Raw genomic sequence first — 18,178 nt, 5'->3', positions numbered from 1 at the left:
AAGAAGAAGAAGAAGAAGAAGAAGAAGAAGAAGAAGAAGAAGAAGAAGAAGAAGAAAGAGAGAGAGAGAGGGGGAAATAGAAAACAGACTACTTACTTGTAAACCCCTCTGAAATACTGAGTGGCCCATAAAATTAGCCAACATTCGAATTAAAGCTGCACCCTGTAGGAAACAAGATGGAGAGATTGTGTTTCAACAGGGATAAAAAAGTATACACACACACACATACACACACACACACACACAGAGTAATCACTAAAAGTACAAGCCCTATTTTCTTTAATCTCACTTCTATCAAGTGAATTTCAGAAACAACAGAATGGTCAAATGAATACCACAAGCCTACAGGGTTCCATAATTTCATAAGTATCAATAGACCCTGTATCTAGCCACAGTACACAACCCTTCTCTGTAAACTCTGAAGATGGTCTTCCAAATAAATTTTTTTAAAAAATGCTATCCTGCAACCTAACCGCTAACAAGCTTGTGTGGTTTTCAGATGACAGACATTGTTAATCATGGGATCTATATTCAAAACCTTTCCAGGCCAGCAAAATTCAGCAAAATTTGGACTCTACTGGTATAGCCTTAAAGAGACCAGGATAACTCACCATCACATGTGGATAAGACATGATGTCTAGAAATATCTCCCTCTGGCATTGCTATTTGTTACTAACAGTTTTCTTTTTCATGTAACAGCAATGGCTTAAAAGTAAAGCAACATATGACAACAGAATGGTGGTTTTGTGGGTGTGGTGTTTTGGGCTTAGAGCTTTAGAAATCATTTCTAGAATCTGCTTGCCCACAATAATTTTTTTGCAGAATGCAACATTCCCCCTAGTTCTGTCTACATCCAAAGCCATACTGGATTTGGATTTGGATTACAACCTCTCAACTTTCTTTAGAAGCTTAAGAGAAAGTGCTGACATTCATTGGTCAAGGAAAAGGACTTGTTCATCAGGGAGTTCCCTGAACCAATGAAATGACATGTCTAGTCCCTATCCTATAACAATAAGTGTCACTAGAGTGAATAGAAAGCCAGGCTCGGAGTCAGGAAGATTTCATTGCAAGTGCTCCCTCCACTAATTCATTCCACAGTTAAGTCTGTGTGGCTCTGGTCGAGTCACAGTCTTTTAGTGCCCTGAGCAACTCTATAGATAGACTACAAGTAGCAGATGATTATATAGTGTTGGATCAAAAGCTTGGAGAGTCCTTGAAGCAATCTGGCCCAACCTTCTTTTTACAGATGAGCTCTGAGGCCCTGGGCAAGTCACTCTCAGTGCCAACAATTCTTTAATACCAGAAGTTGCAGATGACTATAAGATTCTGGGTCAAGAGATGGAAAGGATCTCAGAAGTCATTTAGTACAATGCCCTCATTTTAAGATGAGGAAACTGAGGCACACACAAGTTAAATGACTTAACTATGTTCACACGGGTATTAAGCATCAATGGGAAGATTTGAACTTGGGTGTTCTGGCTGTTCAGCCTTTACACTGTACGTGCTCCACGGAGGGAGTTTCCACCTAGAGAGTTTCTAATACCATTGAAAATGAAATAATAGATCTGACTACAATAAATTCCAAATGAACAATTACAGCAATAATAAAACAATAAAAATGTCATGGTATCATGACAGCTAACAGAATGAGAAGCAGCAAAGCTCTAAGCTAATTGTCTAAGCTTTATTCTCCATTGCTCAATTTGGCCATAGGGTGCTCCTAACTAGGCCCTGAACCTATACTAAGTCCTATGGATGTATTCAATTGCCATATTCACTGAATGAGAGAGCTCATTAAAGGCATTAGTAGTGATTTGGATGAATACTTTACCTTACTTCATTTCTTTTACCAAATGCTTTCCTCTCCAAAATGTTGTGCAGTCCTATTATCATTCTCCACATTTTAGAGGAAGAAACTAAACTTCAAAGAGGTTGAGACTTGTCTAAGCTCACTGTGCAAGCAAATGATAGAGCTTAGAAGCCCCTAACTCCTGGTACAATCATGGGCTGACAGATTTTGAGCTGGAAAGGTCCTTAGGGGCCATAGAGTATAGCTCTCTGGTCTTATTTTATTATTTTATATTACTAGAGACGGGATTTTTTAAGCCATTTTAAAGATGTAATACTAAAGATGATGATGACAATGATGGAGGTGGCAGGCAACATTTACAATACACTTTACAGTTTTCAAATAGTTCCATACATATTGTCTCATTTGATCCTCTTGCCACCCCTATGACCCTAACCAGGTGAGGAAAATGAAGGTCAGAGAGGATAGGTGCATATAGGATATATACATAGTAGGTAGAAGAACTGGCATTGGTAGCATTGGTAGTGGATTAAGTGCCAGGCCTGGAGTCAGGAAGACCTGAGTTAAAATCTGACCTCTGACATGTACTGGTTGCATGACCCTGGGCGAGTTACTTAACCTCTGTCTACCTCAGTTTACTCAGCTTTTGTAAAAGCACTTTCAACTATTACAAATGCTCAAATTAATTATGGATGACCTATGAAGGAAGACACTATTTCCTGATAAAAAGAAGTCTATATAGGATGATTTTACATAAATATACATATTTGTGTCTAATAGTAGCCATCTCTAGGGCAAGGGCGGGGAGAGAAGAAAAAAAGGGGGAAAAGTTTCATGACAACTTAATTATATATTTAAAAGGAATAGCAAATTGTACATATTAGATTTGCAGTTTTGTTGTAATCATCTTTTTTTTATTCTACCATGTTATGAAAATGCTTGTTATTTCATAAATTAAAAATAAAATTTAAAGAACAAAGCACTTAGCATAGTGCCTAGAACATAGAAGGGCCTACATGAATGCTTATTCACTTGCTCCTCAAGCTGTCTGACTCCAAACCCAGAACTTTTTCTGTTCCCATACGGCACTGCCTACCAGCCCTTACACTATTTTTTCTCTCAATAAAATAGATATTATGGCTGGTGATAGCAGAAAAGGTAATTTTTAAAAAATTCTACCTGGCCATGGGAACTATCATTAGACTGTAGGAAAATTTCATGATGAAACAAATATACATTCACAACTTAGTTCAAAGGAATAGGAATGCACACGCCCACGTTACCTCCCCATCCTACCCCCCTCCAATCACAAATAATTAACTGCAAATGCAAATAAGGCTGTCAGGATGAAATGAGAAAATAGATTTGAAAGCACTTTGAATTTCTAAAGTGCTCCCCAAAATGAGACTGAAAATATGAGATTCACAGATGAGAAGCCCTCAAATAAATGTCATCACAAGGAAAGTCTCTATGTCAGCAATAATTTCCATATCATGGTATGGACTACAGAAACAATGCTTCACTGATCCAGGTTCACTGAATTCTGTGGAACAAATCTTCAGTTAAAACAAATGCTTTATCTGATTTTTATTTAAGTAATAATTCATGTTACAGACAGAGAGGAGAAATCTGGGCTTTATTCCTTTCAGTCTTCTAGTAATTACTTTTCAACTTCCTTTTCTCCTCACTTCATTCTACCCAAATATCTAACCCATTAAATCTTATGCTCTTCCAGGGCAAAAACTGTCTTTTGCCTCTTTTTTTTTTATATCTCAAATGCTTAGCAGGTGCCTGGCACACAGTAGGTACTTAAGTAAGGCTGATTGGTTGATTAATTGAACCAGAAAATCACAGAATCTTAGAGTAGGAAAGAACTGAAGAGACTATCTACCTCAACCCATATGCCACCAGGAATCACTGCTTTAACATTCCCAGCAAACAAATGATCCCCCAAGTCTTTGTTTGAAGACATTCAGGAAGGTGAAACCCACTGCCTCCAGAGGCAGCCCATGGTGCTTTCGAGTGGGCTCTCATTTTAAAGGACATTTTGTTTTAAATCAAGCCTAAATTTGCCTACAATCATCCATCATAACAAACAAGCAAAAGGATGCAGAATCTAAAAGGAAACAAGGGCCAATTGGGTCATGCCAGAGGATGACAGTGCATTTCTGCTGGACCATGTTTTACGACAAGTAAACATAAACAAAAATCCCCATTTTTCCAATCTCCTAAAACAGTAGCATCTAAACTCTTTTGATCATGTCTCTATCAGTTTTTTTTAAATGGTTATGTACCCCAATATGTGTATATTTACTTATTTTAAAATTGCAGTAATGGTGCTAATGACTTTGAACGTTGTAAAATTATATTACACAAAAACAGGATAAGAAAAAGGCGAAATAATAGTTGAACCTATAGTCAATAGACAACCATTGAAATTTATTGAGTAAGGGAGTTGCATGGTCCTACCTGCGATTTAGGCAAATCACTTTGACAACTCTCTCCCCAAATACCCTGGATTTGCCTACTTTGTATTAACTCTGTTTAGACTTATTCTCTATATAATTATATATGCACTTTGTTTCCCCTTTTAGAATGTAACCTCTTTGAGAGCAGGGGTTGTTTCATTCACTGCATTCCTCTCCTCAAAGTCTAGCGCAATGTCTAGCACGTAGTAGTCACTTCAAAATATTTGTTTGATTTCTTGATAACTTGGAGGAGGGTGGCGGAATGCCCCCAGTGCAGAAGCAGGCAGTTAAGGAACATACAATGCTAGCGCTGAAAACAAGCTCCGTGACTGGCTATAACAGGGAGGGTAGCATGTGACCCACCTTCCCAAGCTTTAATGGATCCCATGCCCCTTGAGGTGAGACAACAACCCTCTTGGAATCAAACCCTGCCCTTAGTTGGAAGAACACTTCCCTGGACTATAAATATATTACCAGAGAACTAGAAATCAACTTACTACATCTAGTCTGGTTTCCTCCTATCCCTTCTGCCTTTTCTTCAACATAATTGCAAGTGCTTTTGTGATATCTTCTTCTCCCAACTATTTTCTCCATCAAATCTGCCTTGCTAAATTTCACCTATTAATTTGGGGAAAGGCCTACAAAGATCACCCTGGTGGTGGTGAATCCCTTTCTCTTTCCTCTACCGATGGAGCTGTTCTATTCATTTCTAGGTCTTGAAGTGCTGGAATGTAATTTCTAGCACTTTTTTATTCAATTATCGAATTCAGAATTCCATTTTGACAACGCAGTTCAAACAGTCCCTGGAGCAGCTCTTTAACTGAATTCCTTTAAGTGTGAGTGTTAGGCAAGGTAGCATCTAATGAAAGACTATTTTTCATAAGTCTAGGTTTCAAGGACTTTTCATGGTGGTGACTTAGTCCATTGTGAATGTATCTTACGACCATAACAAAAACCAAAGTAATTCTCATTGGAAAGTCAAAGCTACTATGTTCGTGGAACGGAAATATGTGTCTGCCAATATTCCTGGCAGGAACCATTGTACTGAGGGATACATATGGGGACCATATTTTTTGAACCAAAAGACATGGACTGACAAATACTTCTTTAAAAAACCTCATGGAAAAGTAGTTTATTTTCTAGAAATTAGTGCACTCCCAGAGAATCCATGATGAATGGTGGCTAGAGGCAAAAGGTGCAGAGAGGTTTCCCTAGTCTATGTTCATGGAGACTGAAATTGCTTTATCTTAAAGAAAACAAAAAGAGAATAAAATTCCATTATCTGTGCCCTAGTTTTAGTTGTTAAATAAACTACAGTAAGGTGATAAAAATATATTTATGTATGTGTACACACATATAACTACAAAATTATAAATAGAAAGAATAAAACAATCAAAATGAAATGCGAAATTATAATGCTCAAACTTGATAAAAATGAAGAGATATGGAAGACAATTTCCCAATGCTTCTCTGCCAAAGCCTATGAATGTGGAATACTGTATATAACATCAGAGCATTTAGAAATGATGGTTAGTTTTACTGAAACCTTTTTCTTTCTCTTCATTCTTTTTCTTTTTAATAAGAAATGGCTCTCTGAGCAGGAAAGAGAAGAATAACAGTGGAAAAAAAGATTACATAAAATCCAAAAATATAATTTAAATTATTAAAAAAAGAAAAATAATACCATAAGCATATTCCTAAGCTCAGACAAATCTCAAGAATCAAACTGCCATGGCAGTGATAAATTTCATCATTGAAACTACAATTTTTGGTCTGCTTTGCCTCAAATACACTGTTCTTTCTACTCATACAAATTTACATTTTACTGTAATACTCAGTTGAAAATAGTATATCTCAGTATAAGACAATGTTAATTGTCAAGGTGTACCCAGTCCAGGGAGCTGTGTCTATGGGCTCCCTATAACCTCTACCCCACTGGATGGGAGAAGAGATGGACAAGAAACTAGGAGAGACTTTATCAGCTACTAGGGTTTCCCTGGCCACATTTAGAGCTCAGAAAGTACCTGACCTAATATACTCAGGTCTTTCTTTGAGTCTTTTCGGAGGTTCCTTGAAGATACCAACTTGGATATTCCGATGAGGTTGGAAACCAACAAATTTCACTTTTTTCTCCATTTCTGTGAAAGCTGAAAAACTCAACAGACTCTTAAATATGAAACCTGACTCATATATCTGAAGTAAAAACTTTAAGTACTTCAATGATTCAAGGATTGCAATTTCATAGAGCAGATCATTACCCAGTACAAGCCTTAGTCTTTAACAAGAAAAAAAAAAAAAAATGCATCATCCAGTGGCAAACCCTTTGGTATTCAATCCCTTCAAATTTAGCCAGGCTTAGTCAGTCAGTCAATTGATATTTAAGTGCCCATTGTGAGCCAGCCACTTTCTTGATAAAGAAAGGTAAGCTTTCAAGGAGTTTACAGTGAGTGCCTACTGTGCCAGTCTACAATGCCTACTTGACAAAGAAAGTTAAGCTCTCAAAGGAGGTTACAGTCTAATGGGGGGACAACATGCAAATAACCATGTACAAACAAACTATATCCAGGGTAAACTGGAAATAATCAACAGTCAACAGAGATGCAGTCTGTCCCTGGGATCATCCTTAAAGACTTTTCCACCTGGTACAACTTCCGAGAACTTCTAATCCACTGATAGAGCCTTAGAAAAGCCAAAGTCACACTCAAATCATCATCAGGAATTAAAATGGGACTTTAACAGAAATAAACCTTCTATAATTGGATGTTTTGTGCTTTGTTGGCTTTTTTTCTTTTGTAAGAGATAACTGGTTCCCCAAGACCTTACTCACCAAGACACACAGAGAATTAAAGGCTGGAAGTTATGTTAATGGTGCTAGGAGTATCATAAATAATAATTTGTCCTTGCTAAATCTATTAGGTGGTTACACTAGAGTAATCCCTACCAATTTAGTCTATTACATCCTAACATTTGTTGTAATCCCTCTTGAGGCAGAAAAAAATAATATAAATTAATTCCACAGTAATTAATTCGAGGGATAATTTGATAGATGGGATTATATATAAATTGTACTTAATTGCTGGTACCCAGCTGAGAAAGGCTTTTTTTTTTTTACAATGGTCTTACTGAACTTGCAAGTACTGGTTATCATATATGACACAGGAGTATACACATACCCCATGAGGAAAAACCTGGCAGCTAGAGAGTAGCTGCTAAAATGGGGTGGGGGATGGGGGACTTAACAGGGGTCTAAGGAGATCTGAACAGGCCCTTGGACTCCTACGGAGTAGTGCTGCTAAAGAGACAGTTTGATGTATAGATCTGGTCTTTGAGACATTGTTAGGCTACTGCCTAAAGGCCTGCGACCTTGTACTAATCTTTTACTTCCTCTGATTTTTTTTCATTTTGGAAAATGGAGTAGACGTCTTAGCAGGGTGAAACTTCTATCTCAAATTGAAGGCAAGTCCAATCACCTCTCTGAGCCTGTTTTTTCATCTACCAAACAAAGTGCTTACACTAGAACTATAGCCCCAAGGTCAAATTGTATGCTTGCTTTAAGTTTCTATCATCAATAGATCTGCAGCTCTGTGAGCTTAATTGTATTCCTCTTTAAAAGCCTTCCTAACTCACGTGAATAAACACAGAATGTCTCAAAAGTCTTAGTGCAATTTTAAGTTTTGATACCTTTAAAACTGCACTAAGACTTTTGGGACACCCTGTACAGTCATTTATGATGTGACTTTACATAATTTTGTCTTCCATCCATTTAGAGCTTGCCTTGGTATACAGGGAGAAGCATTAGTCTAAAACTAATTTCTGCCAGATTACTTTCCAATTTCCAGCAAGTTGTTTTCAAATAATGAATGCTTAACCTTTTATCTGGGGTTCTGGGGTTTATTGACTACACTGGCTACTAGTTTCATGTGAAGTTTTCATGTGAAGCACTAGGCCTGGAGTAAGGAAAACTCAAGTTCAAATCCAGTCTCGGATACTTATTGTGTGACCCTGGGCAAGTTACTTAACCTCTTTCTGCTTCAGTTTTTTTTTTAACTGTAAAAAGGAGACAATTATAGTACTTATTTCCCAAAGATGTGACAATCAAATGGGACGAAATTTGTAAAGCACTTAGTACAGTTCATGGCACATATTTAAATGATTGTTCTCTTCCCCTCCTCCACTCTGCATACTCTGTATATCTAATTTGTTCCACTAATCAACCTATCTTTAAATGAAATAAAGTAGTTTTGACCATTTTGTTGCTGTTCTGTTATTTTCAGTCGTCTGACTCTTTGTAACCCCATTTGGGATGTTTTCTTGGCAAAGATACTGGAGCAATTTGTCATTCCTTTCTCCAGCTTATTTTACAGATGAGGAAACTGAGGCAAATGGGGTTAATTGACTTGCCTAGGGCTACACAGCTACTAAGTGTCTAAGTCAAACCTGAGGCCAGATTTGAACTCACAAAGAAGAGTCCAAGCCCAGCAAGCTAATCCACTGCACCACCTAGCTATCCCTGTTTTGATCATTACTGCTTGTAATATAGTTTAAGATATACGACTGCAAGGTTTCTTTCTTTCCTACTTTTTTCCTCATCATTTCCCTTGAGATTTTCTTTTTGCCTTTTTCCTTCTAAACATTTTTTTCTTGGTAGTATGACTAGTATGATACTGAATAACTAAATCAATTTAGGTAGTGCTGCCATTTTATTATGTTGGCTCAACCTACCCATGATCCATTAATATATCTCAAATTATTTAGGTCCTGTATTTCTGGAAGGAGTGTTTTTCATTGCATTCATACACCTTCTAGATGTGTTTTAATAGACTCCCAAATATTTTCTTCATTCTGCAGTTATTTTTAATGTAATTTCTCTTTCTGTCTCTTCATGCTGAATTCTTTTCGTAGAATACAAGAATTCTGGTGATTTATATGGATTTATTTTATATCCTGAGATTTGCTGAGTTAGCTAATTGTTTTGATTAATTTTAGTTCAAGTCCTCTAGAAAGATTATAATGTCATTTGCAAAAGATGATAGTCTTGTTTTCTCTCTTTAGTTTCTGACTCAGTTGGCCACTACTCCTTTATGGATACTCTTTTCTTTCTTGACTTCTGTGACCATCTCCCCTCATCTGTCTGTCTGTCTGTCTATCTATCTATCCGATCTATGTGTCTGATCTCCCCTTTTTGGTCTCCTTTGTTGTGTCATCATCCAGCTCTCAATTTCCTAAATGCTGTTGTCCCCCGAGGTTCAGTCTTTATTACATTTTACCCTCCAACCTTCTCTCTTGGTAATTTTATCAGTTCTCGTGAGTTTTGTTGTCAATCAGATGTATTTACCAACCAAATCTATCAATTCAGCCATTAGTTTTCCACTGGAGTCACATGCCACCAAGTGCCTGCTGGATATTGCCACTTGGATGTCTCCCAGGAGCTCAAACTCAATATGTTTAAAGTGGAGTATATTACTTTTTCCCACTTAAACCCACCTCCCTCTAAACTTTCCTATTCTGTTGAGATCATCACCATCCTTTTGATCATCCAGATTTAAAATCTTAGAGTCATCTTTGACCCTTTCCTCTCTCTCAATCTTCACATCCAATACATTTCCAAGTCTTATCAATTCTACTTTCTCAATATCTCTCACTTCCCTCTCTACTCACACAATCATTACCTTAGCTGAGGGCCCTCATTTTTCCTCCTAATAGCTTCCTAAATGATCTGCTTTCTTCTAGGTTCTCCTTTTTCTAATAAAACCTTCACAAAACATCAAAATTTTCTTCCTAAAAAATAAATCTAGACATGTTACTCCCCTGTTAAATAGTCTTCTTGTCTCGCTAAAACCTGTAGGATAAAATACTAATCTATCAGATTAACATTTAAAGCCATATACAATTTGCCCTCAGTATATTTGGCTTCCTGATTTACTCAATATCACTATGATTTATGTATTCTAAATTACAGTCAATATGACCTCCTTTTCCCCTGAATTTAGGAACCCATCTCCCTTCATATTTTTGAATAGGCATGTCCACCATGTTTGGAATACCTCCCAACTTCTACCTTTTTAATCTTTAACTTATTTCAATGCTCAGTTCAAGTTTCACATTCTATGGGCAGTCCTTCCTACACTAGCTGTTATCTCTCTCTAACTCCTCTAATGAGCTTGTATTTTATATGTTTACATGCTATGCTGCTTACTAGAATATAAGCTCTTTGAGAAGAGGTAATTTTTAAAATTTTGTCTTCATCACCTAGCAGAGTGCCTTACACCTAGTGAATACTTAAGAAATGATTTGCTGAATTGAGTTAGATCCATGTACTTTACAATGGCAATTAGGAGATGGTAGGAAAATAAGGGAGGATAGAGACTGATGGGAAATAGGCAAGAAAATCTTACTCCATATTTACATTCCCCACCAAATCCCACCAGTATTCCTTCCCATTGGCTAACTGCTCTTTTGGGACATATGAGCCCCACAGGAGGAAGGGATATTTATTCAACAGTCCTGTTGGTATATTAGTTTGAACAACTTTAATCTGATATCAAAGAATCTTCCACCTGAATGAAAGCATTTACTATATGCAAAGCACTGTGATAAGTGCTGGGAATACAAATAGAAAAGTAAGACAGTCCCCTGCTCTCAAGGAGCTTATATTCTAATGTGGGAGACAACATATAGAAGGTTTCAGTTGCAAGTCAGGTGGAAAGGTCCCATAGTGCAGTGGCAAAGTCGATGGTAATGTCCCTTCTTTACTGTCATTCCCACTGCTAGAATCATATCAGTTTCTGGTGTTGAACCATTTGACAGTGTCAAAGAATTTGATGACAAGACCTTTCTTTTCTGAGTCTTCAGTAGCTGTGACTACAATACCTGTAGAAGCAGTTACCAGATTGCATCCCATGTTGCACACCAGGTTACTTCCCAGAGATATGGTAAGGGCATTGGGCTAGAAGTGTTGTTATTACAGTCTTGAATCCAGAGTTCTGGACTATCTCCATCAGGGTCTGAGAGGAAATGGTGGTCAAGGTGGCAATGGTGGTGGAAATGGAGGTGGAGGGTGTTACTACCTCCTGTCTCTCCTTCAGAGGGTCTTGCTGCAGTAGCTAGGCCAGCTTGCCTTCCCTGGGAATGGCAGTGGGTTGGCTACTGGTGGGGGCAGCTGGCTCCTTGTCCACAGATGTTGCCTCCCTATGGCTGGGATGTCCAAGGTGGAAGCAGGATTGTTGGTCTGGAAGAGAGGGAAAACTTCCAACCCCAGGGCTCCTGCACTTTCCACCTGTTGGTATTATGGGTGGTAATGAGGTAGGTGGGCCCCATTTCCACAATGATTTCTCCCTTCAATGATGGCTATGAGCACTGGGCTGGAAGTAGGCGTGGTAACCTAGGGGATACTGCTATTCCCAAGGCTCTTAGATTCAGGCTCCATCAGGGTCTGGGCTGGGGGTAGAAGGGAGTCAAGGTGGTGGTAGTTTGACTCACTCAGAATATGCTGCCTCTGATCTCTTGTGTGGGGGCTTTGCTAGAGACTTCAGAAGTCATTTGATTGTCAGACCTCTCAGCATCACTGACAAGTGTTCATCCATTGTCTCCCTGAAGACCTCTAGTAATGAGCAATCCACCACTTCAGAAGGCAATCATTCCAGTTTTGGACAAGTCTAATTATTGGGAAATTTTTCCTTATATCAAACCAAAATCTATTTCACTAAAACTTCTACCCATTGTTTCTAGATAAGCCCTAACTTAAGCACCTACGGTAAGATGAAGTTTAGGAAGTGGAGTTTTAACTGGGAGATGACAGACAAAAGTAGAGGAAAAGGGAGAGGGATAATCTAAATTTCAATACCCACAGATATTATTCTGAAAATTACCTCTTTCCCATTCCTTCAACTGACAAATAGTCAAAGGACTGAAAACCAAATTGCTAATAACTAGAGAAATTTAAAGTAAAACAACTCAGGTTCCACTTTATACCCATCAAACTGTCAAAGTAGATAAAAAAAGGAAAATGACAAATGTTGGAAGGACTGTGCAAAGACAGGTACACTAATGCACTGTTGGTGAAGCAGTGAATTAGTCCAGACTCATATGAATTTATACAGTACTTTTTGTAACAGCAAAGAATTGGAGACTAAAAGGGTGTCTATAAATGGAGGAATAGCTAAACAAATTATGGTATATAAATATAATGATATCCTATTTTACTGTAATAAATGACAGAATGGCTTCAGAGAAAATCAGGAAGACTTTTTAGGCAGAGTGAAGTGAGCAGAACCAACCAGAAGAACCAATTAAATAATAACAACAGAATTGTAAAGACAAACCACTTTGACAAATTTAAGAACTTTGATTTATGTCATAAGCTACAATGATTGGAGAGAAGCGAGGATGAAGATGCTACCCAACTCCTGATAGGGACTCAATAAACTTACAGTATAAAATAAGCAGTATTCATTTGGACATAGCTAAAGCGAGGATTTGTTTTGCTTGGGACGTAATTAGGTGACGCAATGGATAAGATCTAGAGTGAGGAAAACCTGAGTTCAAATCCAGTCTCAGATACTTCATAATTATATAACCTCGGGCAAATCATTTAACCTCTATGGCCTCAGTTTTCTCATCTGTAAAATACAGATAGCAATAGCACCTATCTCCTAGAATCTTTTTGAAGATAAAATGAATAATACTTTTAAATCACTTTGTAAACCTTAAAGCACTGTATCATCACTAGCTATTATTATTAATGTATATTTATCACAAGAGTTTTGTTTCACATTTTTCTTACACAGGGTGGGAGTGGGGAGATGGGAGATGAAGAAAATAAAATTGGGATAATTTTTTAAAAAGCTTTTTTTAAAAAAATCACCTCTTTCCTGGCAATAGATGACGAAGAAGGAAACTGTAAAATGAAAACTGGCAACTTTAGTCTCCCACGTCTAGTTCAGTTCAATCTTCTTCTCAGTGCAAGCTATTTCAGTTTTTATCACTTAGCTGTCTTTTCCTATCCAAAGCTGTCCCCTCCCTGTCTGGGAAGTAAACGTGAAAAAAGAAAGGAAGAAAAAAGTATAGAAGAAAGAAAAGCAGGAAAAAAAAAGGAGACCAAAATAAACCTCCTTCCACATTCTTCCTTTTCATCTTTACTATGAGTATTTCATATTCCCTTGTTCATACAAACCACTAGGACACATCCTCCGTGATGGAAAAGATATTTTATATTTATTTATTAAAGGTCTTTTAGCTAACTACCCACAAATAAATTTAAAATATACCTAAGTTACATTTAACATGGTTTGTATCATCAAATACCAAAAAAGAAATCCCGTTTTAGACTGAAAAAAAAAAAACCTTTTATGCTGAGACATAAATGATAGTCTGGGGGGAAAAAGTCCTTCTTTTATGACCACATATCCTATTTGAAGTACACTACAGATTCACACTCTGCAATAACTCACTTCTTTTTAAAAGTGTTACTGTTTAACAGGATAGATCGCTTTCTTGCCCAGCCTAGAGGAAAGAGCATGAAGTCTGTTAGTATACTTCTTGCTTCATGATTTTGGATTTATACCAAAGTGAGAAACAGCATGGCCAAAGTGGATGGAGTCAGTCTGGAAGCCATGATATAACTGGTCACATGACCCTGGCCAAATCATTCAACTTCTCAGGGCTAATCTGCTTTGGAAAAGCGAGTTTCCTTCCCTTGGAGTTGCCTATATCAACGACATATCAGCTTTAGGCCCTACCCCTGTGGCCTATCCCATGCCATGACGAACAGAGATTCTACAATATTCCATTCCCATGAATCAGAATTAAAGGCAGTGTCCCAGAAAAGCTCAATGGATGAAGTGATTTGTAACCTTTTCACAATTCCCCTCAATATATAACAGACCCAGAAGAGCTAGGTAAACCAAGATGCTGCTTTAATCTCTCTTTCAATTATTTTTCCTTCTGCCCCAATCTAAGCCCTTTCCCCTTTCCCTTTCTCTTCTTCTTTTTCTCTTTGTCTTGAATGTAATTGTTCAGGTCCTTGAAATGTGACTATTTCTGATTCAGTCTGGAGGACAGGTTAGAACTCCCTTTAGAACCAATCAATTCTGCTCCTTGAATTTCCCTGACAAGCTCACCTTCTGTACACCTCTCAGTCCAGTCTACCCAGGCCTAGGGTTGAACTTGTCACTTGTAGAGCACCACTAAACCCTGCCATCTGAGGAGTGGGGCTAAGAGTCCTAGGCAGTCAAGTCAGCTTTCTGGTAGAACAGAATAGCCATCTTCTGATGATTTAAATGTTTTCCTCCAGGCAGGGATGACTTGCTCTCTTGTCAAGCTGTAAAACTCATCAATTTAGCATGGTCTAACGGCAAGAGAGTCCTCTCTAATCATGAAGAATGTACCCGCTTTTACTTGTCTGTGTTAAGTCTGAGCCGTGTGGTGTCAGGGAGCAAGGTCTAGAAAGATAATCAATATTTTAGAAGTTATATGACTGTGCTACTTACATGATAGGGGATTAATTGTCCATTAAAATTATTTTTGAATCTGTCTGTTTTAAACCTATTTAATTACTTTACGTTAGTACGTGTCTTGCTTTATTAAGGGTGACCTTTTTTTTTTCTCCCTGGGGAAGTATCTGGCAGTCTTTGAATCCAAGAAAAAAAGAAAACATTCATTTTGGGAAAGTTTGTGCAATGAGATTCTCATGTATTAAAATTTTAGAGTTAGATCAGATATCAGGAGATATCAGGGCCTACTCCACTGCTTTCAAGAAAGACATGACTTAAATCAACTTGGACATATAAGTATCTAGCTTAATAGGCCTCCATAAAGAATATTAAAAAATACCCTTCATTTGTCCATTCAATATTCAAACATCTTTATGTTAACAAAAGTCATTTTCATAGGTCACAAATGTTTTAGGAAAATCTTCACATCTCACTGGAATTAGAGATTAACATATAACATAACACAACTATGTGCTACATATTGTACCTTATTATATTTAGAGTACATTTCTTGTTTCCCAACTTTCTCTGCTACAAGATAAATAATATCCCCTTTTTATTGCTATGGGATGGACCAAGGGTATCATTATTCAAACAGTAGAAATTCTGGAGTGCATTTATTCAATGAGTATTTATTGAAAGTAATGCATAAGGCTGCCTGATATAGCAGAGAGAAGACTGGCCTTGGAATCAGGAAGACTTGGATTTGATTCTTGTCTCATGGCTTAGCTATCTGACTGTATTTAAGTCCCTTAACCATTCAGTGCCCCCAAGCAATTCTCTAAAACTCTAAGCTAGAGAGGAGTTATCAATCTAGAGGGTACTACCATCCTCTCAGTCATCCAGGCTCACAACCTAGGTGTCATCCTCAACTGTTAACTCTCTCTTTGTCATGCCCCACCCCCTTGGTAACACCTCTCATAAATGTTCCCTTCTCTCCTCGGACACCACCACTACCACTTAATGTAGGCCCTTATTACGTAATGCCCAGACTATCAAAATAGACTGCTGGTTGATCTCCCTGCCTCAAATTCCCCATTCCAGTCCCTCCTTCATTTAGTTACCAAAGTAATCTTAAAGCCCAGGTCTGACCATATCAGTCTCCTAGTCAATAAACTCCCTATCAGATCAACTATAAAAGCCTCTGTTTGACTTTTAAAGACCATAACCTGGCCCATTCCCACCTTTCCAGTGACTCTGCCTCCTTGCTATTCCTTACAAAACTTATTTTCCATTACATGGTAACATTCATCCTCAGTTCTGATTAGGCTGGGCTCCCCCGTGTTCTATGAATGTATCTTATTCCATACATTAAAAAAAAAAGATGTTGATGCTTTCCATTTATCAGTTATTTCTTGAAGCAACCCCACCCCCATTTGTACCAAAGAAAAGCAATTAAGCAAAAGCATTTGGTACAATAACCACATGTGACAATATATTCAGCATTCTGCCTCTGTTATCTACCACCATTCTACCAAGTGGAGAATAATATTTTTCATTACCTATTCACTGAGATAAAGAATGGTCAGTGAAGTTATTCAAGACTTTTAATGTTTTTATTTACATTACTGTTCTGGTTATCTTCACTTTATTCCATATTAGTCCATACAAATGTCTCTTTAATTCTTCATATTTGTAATTTCTTACTACATATTCCATTATATTCCTATGCCACATTTTTTTCAACTATTCTGTAACTACTAGCCATTTTGCCCTAGTTCTTTGCTAAAATGAAAATATTACTGTATTTTAGTATATACTGATTCTTTCTTCCTTTACTCACCTTGGGGTACATGCCCAATAGTGGGATTTTAGCCTCAAAGGGGATGAATATTTTAGTTACTTTTCTCACAAAATTGTAGATTGTTTACCAAAACAGTCAGATGAAATCATATTTCCATCAAGATATAATTGAGTAGTACTCTTTCCAACATGCCTTCAACTATGATTATGTTCATTTTTGTCATCTGTGACAGTTTGTTGGGTATGAAATGAAACCTAAGCATTCTTTTAATTTATATTTATTTTATTATAAGTGATTTAGACCATGCAATGCTCTAGTAGTCATTGATTATTCTTCGCATTTTAATCTTTGTGCCTTCAGTTATAGTGTTCCCTTTCCCAGAAGGCCCTCTTTCTTCTCTTTCATTTTTTAAAATTCTTACCCATCCTTCAAGCTCTAGACCAAATCACCAAACTCCTCCTCAGATTTCTTGTTATTGTTTTTCTGAGTCATGTCTGACTCTTCATGATCTTTTTTGGGGTTTGCTTGGCAAAGATACTGGAGTAGTTTGCCATTTCCTTCTCCAGCTCATTTTTACAGTTGAGGAAACTGAGGCAAATACGGTTAAGTGACTTGACCAGGGTCACATAGTGACTGAGGCCACATTTGAACTCAGGTCTTCCTGACTCCAGCTCCAGCACTCTATCCATTGTGCCACCTAGCTGGCCTTCAGATTTCTTATTAATCTGCCTCAATCAATCAACAAATATTTATTAGGAGATTCCTACTCTGCTAGGTACTTGGAATATAAAGAAAGAAAAATCTTTGTATCCCTGCTTCAAAGAACTTAACTCTTATTTTTTTGGTGGGGAAGGGAGATAATATGCACATATACAAGTATATGCAAAATAAATACATGGCAGTTTTGGGAGGTAAGGAATTAGTAATTTGAGCAAACAGGAAAGGGTTCATGTAGAAGATAGTGCTTCAGCTAATTCTTGAAGTAAACAAGGGATTTAGGAGGCATGGGTTAGGAGGGAGTACATTCTGCCTATGGGGGACAGCCAGAACAAAGGCATGGAAGTCACTTTAGAGGTAACTGAGAGCCCCTTAAGTTCAATGAACAGAATTGATTGAGTGACAGGATCAAACTATTTGGAGTCAGTATGGAGGATGGATCATAGAAGAATTACAACAGGAAGGGCAATTAGGAAGCTACAGCAGAAGTCCAGGCAATAAGTGATAATGGTATGAATCAGGAGAATGGCTGTGTGAGTAGAAATGGTATGGGCGAAAAAGACATTTGAAAGGTATAAATGGCAAGATTTGGCAACTGATTGGATATGTGGGTTGAGGGGGGACAGAGAGTCTAAGGTAATGCCAAGGTTGTAAACGTGGCAAATAGAAATGTGGTGATTCAACAAAAATAGAAAAGTTCAGAAAATAGGTGGGTTTGAGGAGAAGATAATGAGGTCTGTTTTAGGTATGTTGAGTTTGCAATGTCTATGGAACATCTAGTATCAAATACTCAACAAGCTTTTGGTGACACAAGACTAGAACTCAAGAGAACAACTATTATTGGATATGCAGACACTACTACTACTACTGTTGCTGCTGCTGCTGCTGCTGCTGCTGCTACTATTACTACTACAACTACTACTGCTGCTGCTGCTACTATTACTACTAC

The 18,178-nt window shown here is 37.6% G+C and overlaps 1 protein-coding gene across 1 annotated transcript in view; it reads right to left on the bottom strand.

Moving 5' to 3' along the window:
* The window catches only part of TRHDE (thyrotropin releasing hormone degrading enzyme), a 463,679-nt gene that overhangs the window by 147,943 nt on the left and 297,558 nt on the right, over nt 1-18,178 (bottom strand). The window contains exon 7 of the mRNA XM_027874288.1: nt 97-162. Coding sequence (XP_027730089.1) covers nt 97-162 — 66 coding nt within the window. The remainder of the gene's footprint in view (nt 1-96; nt 163-18,178) is intronic.

The sequence above is a fragment of the Vombatus ursinus genome, unplaced genomic scaffold (assembly GCF_900497805.2).
Source record: "Vombatus ursinus unplaced genomic scaffold, bare-nosed wombat genome assembly UNPS02003292.1, whole genome shotgun sequence".
In the NCBI taxonomy this organism is placed as follows: domain Eukaryota; kingdom Metazoa; phylum Chordata; class Mammalia; order Diprotodontia; family Vombatidae; genus Vombatus; species Vombatus ursinus.
The sequence above is the reverse complement of the archived record's forward strand: the minus strand, read 5'-3'. Positions and strand labels throughout refer to the sequence as shown.